Raw genomic sequence first — 14667 nt, forward strand, 5'->3', positions numbered from 1 at the left:
TGCAGTGCAATGCACAAGATGGAGGTCCACAGCAGGCACCTATAGGTGCAATGGTTACATCAGGCGGCGCCATCACCCCCATGTAGGTAGTGGCTTCGCCAGCGCGTCTGCTCCAGTACCCCTTCTTGCATAGGTAAGCCACTCAGTTGGTCCCACTACTCCGCTTTCTCTTCTACTCTGTGTGCTCACGGCCATCCATTCGTGGTTCATTTAATTCCATGGCAATTTCTACGATTCTGGGTTGTGCTGATGGTCTGTGACGCAAACACTTTCAATTCCATGGCAATTTCTAGGATTCTGGGTTGTGCGTCTCGTGATGATTCTGGCATAATAGTCAATGGATTTAGCCCTCAAGTTTAGTCCTCTAAGTCTTTCTCTTTTGTTGTTGTAGTTGGCTGCTGTGTTGTTGTAGTTGTGGTTGCTTTGCACCACCTTGTTATCTCTGTTTTGTTACACATGTGCTTGTCCATTGACCATATGACAATTGTCCTTACTACTATGAAGAAACACTTTATTGTATCAGTGCATCTACATGTATATGAACGGTGATTTCTTTTTCGTACATGCAACATGTGTCGCTGATCTGCCAAGCATATGATTCCAGAGCATCTCGTCACTAGCGACCTACCTACACTGGGACTTGACTACCAGCCGACAGCACGTGAACCATACCATACATCGTCGGGACCTCCATGTCCGACTACATGGGCTGCGGTGAGCCCCTTCTCTCTCTCTCTCTCTCTCTATCTATCTATCTATCTATCTATCTCTATCTCTCTCTCTCGCTCTCGCTCTCTCTCTCTCTCGCTCTTAGAAGGTCTTGCCATTGAGCTATGGGAGATTGTTGTTGTCATGTTGTGTGTAGTGGTGGTGGTCGTTGGCCACTACCATGATCTTGGGACTGTTGTCAGATTTCTTTCTTGTCGATTAAACATGTCATAATACTTGTGCTTTGCGACGCCATGTGTGTATGTGGCTGTTACTATGCTTTGTTGCCTATGCAAGATTATGTTGTGCCTCGACGAATATGCTTTGTTTTATCCATTTCGATATCTTTTTTGCATTGCATGTTGCAGGGTTTGGTAGTGGTCCATGTTCTAGCTTTGGTAGGATCCTTGCTTATGTTGGGGTGTTGATTTGTTAATAATGGCTATGATCATATAGAAAGAAAACGCTTACTTATTAACTGTTGTAGTGTTGATGTGCATGAATAGATAGAACAAATGCTATCCTTATGTGCTTTGGAGGGAGCCATCATGCATGTGTTAATAATATTTCTGACTCATCTTGGATGTATATTTAATCCAGTTGTATGTTTGATTGTCAGTTGTTTGCTATGATAGGTGATCAATGGGTGCTTCTTTAATTTGCTATGTAGCTGATTAGTTTCTGTAGCTCAACATTTTTTGTTCTTTCCTATGCCACATCGGAGCTGGGACTCGGCGCAAATAACACCTACTCTGCATCCTCTGACACCTCCGGTGAACGCTTATTCTCTGACTTCGGCCTAGGTGAGCCAATCGCTTCCTTTCTTTCGCATGCTTACTCTCCTTCCTTGTGTGTCCACAACCATCGAGCCGTGGTAATTGTATGCTGGCCATTGCACCATGGAAATTTCTCGGGATCAGTTTGGGGCTGTGGCGATGGTGTCTGCTGTAATCCACATTTCTGTTTTTGTGAATGAACGATGACCAAAATATTTTCCTTGCTATGGTTGCGGCTGCATTGCGCCATATTAATTGATACTTCCGATTGTTACACATGTTCTGAATCCATGATGATTAGGGTCCCATGTAGTTTTTAAACTAAACTTGCTGCAGAAAAAGTTTTTGGAATAAACTAGATGCAGAAAATTATCACCTTCGACAAAAAAAAAGTGTAACCTTTGACAGCTTAATTCACATACTAGCTCATATAGTAATTTTTTTCTAGGAACCAATCCTGCTTCCTAAACTGGGTCCATGGTTTTTGGGGTTGTCTATTTGTTGCTTCCCTTGTTGATGTTGTATTGGCCAGTAAAACAAAACAGTCTGTGCAGCTTTATTTCTCCTATTGCTAAGGTTGTTAATGACCACTGATGAGTAGTATATAGTTTTCTCCTCCGGCTACAAGCTTCCTTGATTTTTATGCGGCACTGTGACTCGTTGTGTCCCGAGCACTCAAATATCTTTTGCGATAATCTCCAAAGGATTTGGGATCTCCGATGTTGCACCAGTGCCAGTACTTGTAGCATATGTTCTTTGTTTGCTCCTTCACGAGTAGAAGAATGAAACATTTGGGCTTAGGATCTTGCTGCATCTCAACACTCTTCAGTCTCTTGAGCACTCTTCAGTCTGTTGAGGCTGTTGTTGGCAAGGGTAAGCAGTGAACCATATATTAACAGTTTTTTATTTGGAACTTTGACTATCAAATCCTATGAAAAATATGTTGCTTCAAATTTAACCAAATATTGATTATGAACATATATTTCAAGATAATCTAGTAGTATTAATGTGTTGCAGTTGTTGGTATTTGGTATATATTGATAGTTGTGATCAACCTTTAAATTCAGGTCCTGCATTTGGATCTTGTTCTTGCTGCTTTGGTTAGGCAGCAATTTAGAATCTCTATAGCAATAGGCTTGCATGTCACGCTAATCAAGTATGAAGCAAAGAGTTAGTTCATATTGTGTGTGCAAAGGCTAGCTTGCCTAGTTAGGGCCCGTATCTTAATCAGTGCTTTTAATCCTCTGTTGATGTATCTCCCATCGTGGTCGATCCTTGCGGCTTGCCTTTGCATATTTGCACTGTTTAGTCTGTATTAGTTGTCTTTGCCATTGCATAATCATGGTTTTCATGTGCCATTGGCTGTTACAAGTCGCACTTTGAGTTGTTTATTTACTTTACTAAGTAATATTCCTTCCATGAGATGAGGTTTGCCTGCAACGGTGGCTGTGGTGGCTACGTCTTCCTTGGTTCCGGTGAGTCCATGGTCATCTTCCTTTATCCATGTGCCTTGAGATGGCCTGGCAATTGAGACGTGGCTGATTGTGGTGCTGGCCACTGGGTCAATGATTTAGGGTTTTGTGTTGTGGTGGTGGTCTTCCGGCCACGGCAAACTTGTGTTTGTGATGCTCTTGTTGTTGAAATTAGTCCCTATGCTTGTTAGGATTTTTTGCTACTGTGCATGTTGTTTGTTTGGGTTTGATACTCATTCCAGAGAAGCTTTTTGTAGTAGAATGAGATCTTGTTTTAGTCATTCAATCGGTGTCGGCAGAAGCATTTTTACATTTAAGATAATCATCATGATTCGATATTTGTAATCTGACTAGCTACTCCTTTGCAATTCTTTGTAGTGGCTTGAGTACAAACTCAGAACTGCAGCTCCTGTTGGCGCGACCTGGTGGTTGATGTCGCGGCCTCCAGCATAAATAATTAAGGTCCTGCTATTCGATCATGCTGTTGTTGCTTTTGTCAGGCGGCAATTTCTATTACTTTGTGTGAGACTGTTCTAGGAGTACTCAGCCCTCCTAGCTAACTTGCCTAGTTAGTGCCTCGCATGTTAGGTGTATTAGCGCTTTTAATCCTCCGTCGATGTATCTCCCAATGTGGTTGATTTTCGCGGCTTGCCTGCTTTGCATAATTGCACTGTTTCGTGTGTATTAGTTGTCCGCCTTTGCAAACTTGTGGTTTTCATGTGCCATTGGATGTTACAAGTTGCACCTTGATGCATATGCGAGTTGTTTATTTGCTTTACTGTCCGACATTCTTTTCATGAGCTTGGCCATTAAATATCATTCTAACTTGAAAGCCATTTCATATTCATGAAAAGGTTTCTCCTTTTGCCTTTACATGAGGTCGGTTGCTGGTGCTTTGTAAACAAGCAGCCATATTTGTCTCGACTTGTGTTTTGTTGTTGAGAAACCTGGCTCGGTTTCGGTTTAGATATTATTACAAGGGACAAAGGAGCAAACCTAAAGAAAATAAAAACCTGACTCGGTTGTTTGTTTAGATTTGATAATCGTTTAGGATCTTGGCATGCCGCTGGCCAGGATGTGGATTTTGATATCAAAGGGATGATTTCCTTAGACGTGTAGACTTAACCATATAGATAAATTGGACTGTCAACTTAATCTTTCTGTAAGTTACTTGCATGAGTGTTTGCAAAGAATTCCTGAGAAGTTCAATTTTTTTAGTAGAATTAATTAGATCATGGTTGTGCCACTTGATCTTTTTACCAAGAGTTAATGATGTGCTTTTCTATTGCTGGATAGACGAGTAGAACAGAAAAGCAAGGACGGTGTCATGCTTGATATACTCCCTTGTGTTGCGTTGTGAGTAATAAGATCGTTTGACCTGTGACGAGCTTGCTTTCCCAGATGTACAAGTAATTTGTGGTGCTTGACTTGTTTTACATGCCTCCTTTATAAATTCTAGGATTTCTGATGTACTCCCTCTATATCAAAATACAAGACCTTTTTTCATACTCCCTTTGTATAAAAAAAAGTCTTGTATTTTGATAAGGAGGGAGTATTAAACTGTTGCTGACTTGATGCAAGCACTGTGCTTTCAGATGCATGGCAGTGACGGTTTGGCGCCATTGAGATTGATGACGCATGATGCTGCTGCAAGGCGCCGATGAGAGAAGCACCTCCAAGGTCCGAGATTTGCAAGCACCAGATGAAGTGGCAAGGCGAGCTGGCTGGATCGTGTTAGTGTGTGCATTGTTTGTCCTGGCGAAGTGCTAATTGTTGATATGGGTGGTGATGTTGTTGTGTGTACATACAATACATAAAACAAAATGTCTTGGCTGTTTGCTGCTGCTCTCTTGGTCGGCTGGCTGGTTGTGTTGCCCAAGTGGTGGAGGAAATTCAAATATCCTTGTCTTTATTTATGTATGTGTTGTCCCCAACCAAGCATAGATGAAATGGGTTTGAAATGCAATGAAATCTTGAGGAAAGGGTTTGAATAGCTGTTGTTGCTGCTTTCCGGTTACATATTGTGTGAATGAATCTCTCAAATGGGAACTCCGGAATCATGGGCTCTATCTGCACCTAGTTGGTTCAATCGAGATGGCTATAATATTTCAAGTCAGACTAATAACATGAACATCACCAGCGGGCAAATCTGATTGTGTGTGCTTTTGTGGATGGAAGTAGATTACTCTGCACCAAGAGGTATTGGGGAAGTAGTCTTTATTAATTGCATCAGTCTAGTTTATGTCCAAACCATGAACACAGGTGTAAAATTTGCAATTTGGCGGGCGACGAGCCGAAGAAATGAAGTATCGTACCGAAGAAAGAACCACTCAAATTGTTGGCAAAATCGTCTTAGTCACTAGCCTTTATTTATTTATTTTATTTAGTTATCAACCTGCAGTAATGGGCTAGCAAAATAGAGTGCAGCCGCAAGAGCGCCAACCAATCCCAATCTAGTAAGCAGGCATGGCATGGCATGCTGCTTCTCGTTCCCGTGAGAAACCAAAGCCTCTAAAGAAATAAATGCATGCCTGGTGATGCCCACCAACTAGTCAAGGAGGGTTCAGCTTGCGCCAGCTCACTGATCCGCGGCACCACGGCCTTCTACTTCTCTTCACCATGCCTTCCAAGACTATCTCTATATATACCAGAGGTAGGCAATCGTCCGCGTGCGGGGTGCGCGTGTGACTTATGACTTGGGCGACGGCTGGCGAGAGGCGATGCTCTCCTTCTCCTTGTGAGGAGGTGGTTTGGCTCCTGGCTCCTCACCCGTCGATTAGTCGTCGCCGGTGAGTGCTCCGTTGACGGGGACCATATGTGCTGACTGAATCTCTCATAGTTCGGTATGGGAGATGGTGTACAACTCACCCTGCTCTTGTAGCTCGCTGGCGTCTTGTCTTGGAAGAAGTCCGTCGAGGAAGATACATGAGGCCTGAGGGTAGGAGGTCGTTGGCGGATGGCAGCGGCCGGGCCGTAGGTGAAGGTTCCCTCCCTCTGGCCCTGGTGGGAGGATTCTTGTTGTTGTCTGCAAAGAAGAAGAAAAGGGTGGTCGGAGCTCGTCTGATCCGGCGTAGTGCAGCTTGAGGAGGAGGAGGAGGAGGAGATCATGTCGTCTTGTGGGGCGAGAAAGACCACGGCGGCCGAGTCCCGAAATCGCGGCCGCGATGAACTTGCGATTCCAGGCCGGCGGCGAACAGGTCAGGCGAGTCCAAAAATTAATTTGATTGGGTCGGAGCTCGGCCTAATTCTCAAAAAAGAAAAGGAAAAGAAAAAGAGAAGAAGATTGGCCTAGCCTGGATATACGGGGGAGGAAGAGAGAGAGACGTCCCGCTCCAAGGTGACCATCGACACGGAGTTCCCGGGCGCGCTGCACAGCCCCACCGCGTGAAACCAGTAGAGATGAGCGTACGTACCCGGCCGGGCTCGGTTCTCCTTAAAATCCTACGAATCCGTCTCTGACTGGATTGCCTCCGTCAGACTCTCCCTACGTACATGACTCTGAACCATGGGCCGACTCAGACCTGTACCAGCTTTCCATGAAAGTACGTACATATAATAGGACCTGTAGCTAGCCACCTCCCTTGAATCCATCAAATCAAACCATATCCAGATCCACCAGAAGATCGACCGAGCAACTACGTACGTACGTACCGATCGATCCACAAGATTAAGGGCAGCGATCTGCGCCGGTGCACCGGCCCAACCGTTGGGCTGGTCGGCCCGCAGCCGTCCGATAGGCCTACTAATAACCGTTCGATTACGATCTAATCTTCGTCTTCGTTCACCTCTCGCCCGCGTCTTCGTCAAACCAACACCGCAGGACGCGCCTGACCTTGAAGAACCGCCCGCACGTTCTCCGGCCGTCGCTGCCCTCGTCGCCGGTCGTCCGGTCGCTGTCGCTGCCCTCGTCGCCTGTCGCTGTAGGTCGCCGTCGCTGCCCTCGTTGCCGGTCGCCGTCGTCGCTGTCGGTCGCCGTCGCCGTCTTCGTGCATGCAGCAGCCTGCTCCCGCGGTTGCAGCTCCCCATGGCGACGACCGTAGCTCCGGTGCGGCGGCACAACTCCGATGCAGCCGGCCATCCTCGTCGCCGGTTGCAGCATAAAAAATGGCATAGTCGCGTCGCTTAGAACCAAAAAAGTGGTGGTAGCAAAAACCAGTGCCGATTCCAGCAAATCAAACACACCATGGAAACAAAAAAAAGAAAATGAGGCATCGGTTCCAGCAAAAAACTCGCACAGGGTGGAACCAAAAACATGAAAACACCGGTTCCAGCAAAAACATGATACGATGGAAGCAAAACCAGACACCGGTTACAGCAAAGTCAAGACGCCAGTAGCAAAAAAATGGGTTGTTTCCAGCAAAATCCGAAGACATTAATAGCAAAAAAAATGGTTGGTTGTAGCAAAAAAACAAATTGGTTGCAGCACCAGCGTCGGGCCGTGGGCACCACCGTCAGGCCGTGGTCACCACCGCCGTGGGATGGCCCCCATTGGTTGTAGCAAATCCCGTCATCGGTGGTAGAAGCTTTTCTGTAAACGATTGAAACTTTTTTTGCACATACGATTTCAAAAGCTTTCTCTATCGAACAGTTGCAACTTCGCTGATTGTGCAGAGTTTGGTTGTAGCTTTCTCTCTCGAAGGTTGAAGCTTTTTTCCTCTACGGTAGAAGCTTTTTTCCTCTACGGTAGAAGCTTTTCTGTAAACGATTGAAACTTTTTTCGTTTTGAGCAGCGCCTGGGTGAAAGCTTCCTCTATCGTTAAGTTGAAGCTTTTTTCGTCAAAGGTTGTAGCATTTTCCGTAGACGGTTGTAGCTTCCCTCGATAGCACTGAAGGTTTGCAGCTTTCTGTATATACGGTTGAAGCTTTTCATATAGAGTTTGAAGCTTTTTTTTAGCGGTTGCAACACACGGGGGTCTGCGGCAGGTTCTGTAATGCCTCGCCTGCAGGTAGATGTGTGACGCCGACGGCCGTGTGACCGCCGCCGCAGATCTAGAAGAGGGGGGGGAGTGGGCGGATGGGGGGAGGGAGGAGGTGCGGAGGTCGTCCATGGCATTCTCGGCAGCAGCCGTGGTTTGGATGGCGTGGGGTTAGTGGAGAAGATGGGGAGAGGTTAGCGATGGGAGCCGCGTGGAGGGAGGAGGTGTGGATCTCGCCAGCGCGCGATCCGCCTCGTATCTCCGGCCACCTCTGGTAGCAGCTCGCCGGCGCATAGTCGACCGGAGCCGACAGGAAAGGAGGTTATTGGGTGGCGTTGCACCATGAGAAGAATGAGTTGCCTTTTGGCCGTGATAGCCATCTTCTTGCGTCAGGGTCGGGGCCGATGGGAAGATAGTCGAGCAGATGAGAGGGTCAAAGAAAGTCAGGCCAACCGAGATCATGGAAAGAGATGACGGCAAACTCTACCTGGGTTCGGTGGAGCTTCCTTATGTCGGCGTAGTAAAAAGGAAGTAGAGAGAAGTAGAGAATAGTATGTATAGGAGGGCTTTTAGTTTTTTATTATTCTTGCCGCTAAATATAATGCTCCAGTTTCTTTTTGTATCAGGCAAACTATTGTAATCCTTATTTTTATGATCAGACCATTTGTTTTTTGCTTCATTTTAATGTCCGGCATGATACTGATGTCGTTTACTGCCATGCGCTAGAGAGATGCAAACTTGAAGATATAGGATGGATTTAGTTTCTTATTATTCTTGCGGCTATATGTAATGCTCCAGTTTCTTTTTTATCAGGCAAACTATTTAATCCATATTTTTATTAGCAAACCATTTGTTTTTTGCTTCAGTTTAATGTCAGCCAAGTAACCGATGACGCTTACTGCTATGCGCTAGAGAGATGCAAACTTGAAGAGACGGACGTAGGGCGTGTCAACGGAGCCGATCCACAGCAACCCGTTCCTCTCCACCACCTCGCTCACCGTGGAGTCGCTGAACCCCGCAGCGCCACGGCCACCCTGCCGTTCTTGACATCTCCGGTGACGACAACCCTGATGGCCCTCATGGAGTTCGCCATGGTACCGTTCTATTCCCACTGCTTTTTTCAGTTCAAGCCCACCCAGTACCCATCCCTGGTCTCCTCTGTCGGGGTGCACGTTGTCCGGGTACCGCGGCAGCTCGGCAAGCACCTCCGTTTCCCCCGCCGTGGGTGCGTGCAGCCAGTGACGAAGCAGCCTGCATGACAATGTCTTAGCGACAACGAGGTGCGTCCTGTCGGCGCTCACAGAGTCACAGCCATGCCGTTGGGGAAGGCCAGGCCGGACCTGAGCACGGTGACATTGCCGGTCCGCGGGTTGCACATCATTAGCCGCCCGGTAGTGTCACCGGTCAGCACTCCCTCGCTACAGGCATGCACAACCATATGATTAGCTACTTGTCTGGTTGTGAATGCCTGCATCTGCATGCACTACTCCTAGTACGAGCGAGTTGTCAATGCGCGTGAATTCACTAGAGCTCTTCTAAAAATCCATGCCCACCTTCCGCTCCGAAGCGAGTAGTGTTGGTGCTGCCTCTCGCAACACCTCTTCTTCTTCCTCACAAATTCGTTACAGGCATGCACAACCATATGATTAGCTTAATAATAGAATGACCAGAGAAAGAAAAATGCATGTACTACTACTCTACTAGCGAGTTGTAAATTACATTGGTTATACATGAGCAACGATGCTATACACATGACAATTGCCGAAAGATTTTTGGCCGACATCATATTTGGCTATGGTTTTATAAAATGCACCATGAATAAAGTGTGAAACACCATCAGTTATTAAATATCTAGGGACTCCAAACGCGGGAAAATAACTTCTTTAAGTATTTTAATAGAAGTGTTGTGATCAACACTACTAGTTGGAATAACTTCTACCCACTTAGCTACGTAATCAACAACGACCATAATATAAGTATAACTGTTTAAGGAAGGAAAATGTCCCATATAATCAAAGCACACAATATCAAATAGTTCAATAACAAGTAAATAATTCATAGGCATTTCCTGACGTCTACAGATATTACCAATTCTTTGACATTCGTCGCAAGAAAGTACAAACTTATGTGTATCCTTGAAGAGAGCAGGCCAATAAAAACTAGATTGCAATACCTTATGTGCGGTTCTATCTCCAACACGGTGTCCTCCATACGCATCAGAGTGACACTTCTTTATGAGATGTTCTTGCTCATGCTCAGGTACACAACGTCTAGTAGCACCATCTACTCCTTCTTTATATAGATGTGAGTCATCCCAGAAGTAATGTATTAAATCAAAGAATAACTTTTTCCCTTGTTGATATGTGTAATTAGATGGTATATATTCAGCAAGAATGAAATTAGCATAATCTGCATAGCAAGGATTATCACTAGAAGAAGCATTTACGATAGCTAATTGCTCATCTGGAAAACTATCATCAACAGGCAGTGGGCCCTTCATGACCCACAAGTATAGGAGATCAATCGTAGTCCTTTCGATAAGTAAGTGTGTCGAATCCAACGAGGAGCAGAAGGAAATGACAAGTGGTTTTCAGCAAGGTAATTTCTGCAAGCACTGAAATTATTGGTAATAGGTAGTTTTATAGCAAGATAATTTGTAACAAGTAACAATAGTAACAATAAGTGCAGCAAGGTAGCCCAATCCTTTTTGTAGCAAAGGGCAGGCCGAAACGGTCTCTGATAATAAGTAAAATGTTCTCGAGGACACACGGGAATTTCATCTAGTCACGTTCATCATGTTGGTTTGATTCGCGTTCGCTACTTTGATAATTCGAGATGTGGGTGGACCGGTGTTTGGGTGTTGTTCTTACTTGAACAAGCCACCCACTTATCATTAACCCATCTCGCAAGCATCCGCAACTACGAAAAAAGAATTAAGATAGGATCTAACCATAGCATTAAACATGTGGATCAAAATCAGCCCTGTACGGAATAGCACATAAACTAGGGTTCAAGCTTCTGTCACTCTAGCAACCCATCATCTAATAACTACTCCACAATGCATTCCCTTAGGCCCAAAGATGGTGAAGTGTCATGTAGTCGACATTCACATAACACCACTAAGGGAATCACAACATACATATCATCGAAATAGGAGAAAGATGCCACTATCTACTTTTATTATTCCCTTTGGTGTCTATCATACTGTCATTATCTACTTACGAGAGAGATGCCACTAGTGAACCTATGGCCCCAGGGACCATTCTCCTTTAATACTTGTGTATACACATTGATCTGTTATTTACTTTTATTATTTTGTTTTTCCACTGTACCATTATCTATCCACTATTTGCTTTTAATCTTCCAACTAGCAAGACGAGGGGATTGAAAACCCCCTTTCCAAGTTGTCACAAGGTTTTTATTTTGTTTGTGTGTAGGTGTTGCTTATCTTGTTAGCAGGTCACACTTGTTGAAGTTAATTTTCATACAAGACAAATTGTCAAAATATGAAAGAAACAACTTAATATTTCTAGCATTATCCAAACTAGGATGCAAGAATAGAGGGTCTCATCAGCATATTGCAGGCTGATGATCCTACCTAGAACAACATTAGGGAGAGTGCGGCAATAATTCTTTCTTGAAAAGCTTTGATCAACATTTTACATAAAACATCAGCAACCCAGTTAAATAAAATAGGAGAAGGGGGATCCCCTTGTTTTAGAACCTTACAACTAACAAAAAGAGAACCATTTATATCATTTAATTTGACATAGAAGGAACAATTCCGGATAGTGCCCATAACCAAACTAATCCATTTATTACCAAAACCCTAGAGGAAAGCATTTCCACAAGGAAATCTCAGTTAAATCTCTTATAGGCCTTCTCATAATCTAATTTGAGGATAACCCCAGAATGTTTAGATTGGTGAAGTTCATGGATAGTTTCATGAGCATTCACAACACACTCCAAAATATATCTCCCCTTGACAAAAGCAAATTGACAAGAAGGCAAAAGTCCATCCCTAATAGGAGAAACCCTATTAGTCATAGCATTTTACTAAAAAAAATCATATAGTAGTTACTCAAACTTATTGTCCTAAACTATTTCATATATTTAGCATCATGCTTCTTGGGAATTAAAGTCGGGAAAACCAATTTTCTAGGACATTATTAGGGAGGATTTTATGGCTTTAGTGAGATATTTTGAAAATGGGTTTCCTCATCCTTTGGTGAGCTAAAGCATGAAAGAAAGGAGTGTTTTTGTCTCCTAAAATTTTTCTAGTCCTAGATCTTTGCCACGTGGCAGTTTGTTCCTTCTTCCAAAAGTCTTTCAACTCATTATATATATCTTTCATTCTCCGATAATCCACATCAGGAACCAAATTCTTCTCAGGAAAACATCTAAAAATGTCAAATTCCAATAGAAGACCATTTTTTTTCTTAATAGCAGTATCAATATTGATGCTCCTAGTGTTTCATGTTTATCTAAAAAGTTTTGTTTTAAACTGCCAAGTGTCAATAGCAATGGTAAAAGGGGAGGAAGTAGACCAAATATCCTCCACCAGGTTATGAAAATCAGGGTGAGACAACCACCGTTTGTCAAATCTGAAAGGTCTGGTCAAATTATTTTTGGTACCACCAGAATCAAGAAGGAGTGGAACATGGTCACTACCAACTCACAGTATGGCATACAATGTGGTCAAAGGAAAGTGAGCATCCCAACAAGCAGAAGAGAAAACTCTATCAATTGCATCAAAAATAGGATTTTGATTGATTGTTACACCAAGTATAATTTCTATTAGCCAGTTTGTTTTCATTAATGCCCATTTGTTAATCCAATCCTTAAACAAAAATGCCAAGCTAGCATTGATATTGCCACTAGACTTATATCTAGCTTCCGTAACCAGATGAAAACCCCTCCAAAAAGGACAAGATAAGTCAAAAGGCCCATAACCTCATGCAATTCAACAATAAAATCCATTTATAATTCAGCATAAGTTGTGCCATAAACAGTGACTAGATGCCAGCAAAAACCATCTTCCCTATTCTTAATAATGGCAATTAGAAAATAAGTTTTAGTAATACACCCAATGCACTCAAATAAATCGTCATTTACTCCTAACAAGATACCACCAGTGGTATTAATAGAAGGCATCATGTGCCAAGAGAAGTTAATATTGCCACCAATAGCTCTAAGGAAAGCCTCAGAAAATTGATCTCTTTAGTCTCCTAGAATCCAATAAAATCATGTTTATATATGTAGATTAAGTCAGAAAGGCACTGTAATTTGCCATTTTTCCCAAGACCTCTAATATTCCCAACGATTCCTATCATGAAACTTTAAATGGGCGTGAAAGGCTACAAGGCCTGGAATTATTAGTATAGTCTGGTTTAACAACAGAATCGACATTGCCCCTGACTTGTTGTTACCAGATTTGCTACAAGGTCGAGTAAAAACTCCCAACTCCAAATCCTCTAATTCCAAATTGGCAAGAAAATAAATTTTAGGATTTTGATTAGCAAAGTTAAGGCAATTATTCTTTTCAGTAACCACCATGTCCTCAATTGAACATAGCTTATGTACAAAATTTCAGAGTTTCACAGTCGGAATGTGAAATAAAATAAGACTGTCATGAACTGATTCTAACATACATAAAAAAGACAATGTAAGACTTTTCTATGAAGAACACGGGCGACGATGGCCGCCCGCAGGGCATACACGCGTGCACCGGTGGATCCGGAGTTCCAGATCCTCGCGATGGTCTTCCGACACACCCTCACAATAGAAGAGACGAACGCGCGGAAGCTCCGTCGCAAAAAATCTAAAGCGCCTGGGCTCGCCGTCGAGCAATCAGAGCGTGCTAGGACGGAAGTGGCAGCCAAGGCGAAGGCGCCCTGGCTAGCCAAGGCGTAGGACCGCGCGGTCCAGAGGATGACCGTCAACATCTCCTCCTCTGATGACTCGGCTCACTGATGGCTCCAGCTCCCACGACGATGCCCCTCCGGCCGCCGAGCCCTGCACGGAGGGGTACAGCCATACGGGCTACCACAAAGGGAAGGGCCTGCGTGGAAATGGTGACTCCTCCATCCTGCTCCATCTCTCTATTTCATCTAATTTTTTACGTTTAATTCATATTGTCTGGCGAAAAAGACTTGTTATTTTGGTTGTCCGTTGGCTGCTACTATCGATTGATGTCGGAACTATATCTGTTTGTTGCTAGTGTGTTGATCTAAATAGTTTTATGTTTTACATTGCATGGATTGCATGGATATTGGGGTTCGGATATGAAGGAGACTGCTGCAGAGGCAGCAAAGTGAAGGGTGACCGGTCATGGCCCATGAACGCGCCCGCGAACGTTTGAGAAGGGCCGGATTAGCTACTCGCAGTTTTAGATGCTCTAAGAAATGACTTTTGTTTTCAAAGGCATACTTGGAGAAACATTCACAGCATCGTTGCGAAGCTCAGCTGTTATCTTCATCGGTGGAAGGTGCTTTGAGAAGACACCCAATCTGTGCTTCTCCATCGTTGCATTCTTTTGCTGGATCGGCATCGGGGCGAACTCCTCAGAATTGCTTGGAGAATGAGCTGTCCCCATGGTGCAGAACTCCAGTAGATGTTGATATTCTCTTCTCTTTTGTATTCTGTGTCATGGATCCGTAAGATAAAATATCGTTGGCTGGTTTATTTTCAGACAACTGTTTGGTTGGCTAATGCTTGCTCGGGCCTGCCTTCACGCTGGCGGCACCACAGACCACACAGAAGAGCAACAATGATGGGATTGGGCGAGCTGGTGCT

General features: G+C 44.1%; 1 protein-coding gene across 1 annotated transcript; it reads right to left on the reverse strand.

Moving 5' to 3' along the window:
- Positions 1–8780: 8780 nt before the first annotated feature.
- Positions 8781–9250, reverse strand: LOC141026773 (protein STRICTOSIDINE SYNTHASE-LIKE 10-like). Its single transcript, XM_073503622.1, has 2 exons — positions 9174–9250; positions 8781–9123 (listed from the first exon to the last, which is right to left on the reverse strand). Exons 1-2 carry the CDS (start codon positions 9248–9250, stop codon positions 8781–8783), a joined length of 420 nt encoding a protein of 139 aa, XP_073359723.1.
- Between the last annotated feature and the right edge of the window lie 5417 nt (positions 9251–14667).

This window comes from Aegilops tauschii, chromosome 7, assembly GCF_002575655.3.
Source record: "Aegilops tauschii subsp. strangulata cultivar AL8/78 chromosome 7, Aet v6.0, whole genome shotgun sequence".
Classification (NCBI taxonomy): domain Eukaryota; kingdom Viridiplantae; phylum Streptophyta; class Magnoliopsida; order Poales; family Poaceae; genus Aegilops; species Aegilops tauschii.

Excerpts from the sequence above, each read along its gene's own strand:
- LOC141026773 (XM_073503622.1), bottom strand. The coding sequence starts at position 9,250 with ATGTGCAACCCGCGGACCGGCAATGTCACCGTGCTCAGGTCCGGCCTG. Across the intron at positions 9,124-9,173 it reads AACGGCATGGCTGTGACTCT|GCTGCTTCGTCACTGGCTGC; the intron begins GTGAGCGCCGAC and ends ATTGTCATGCAG.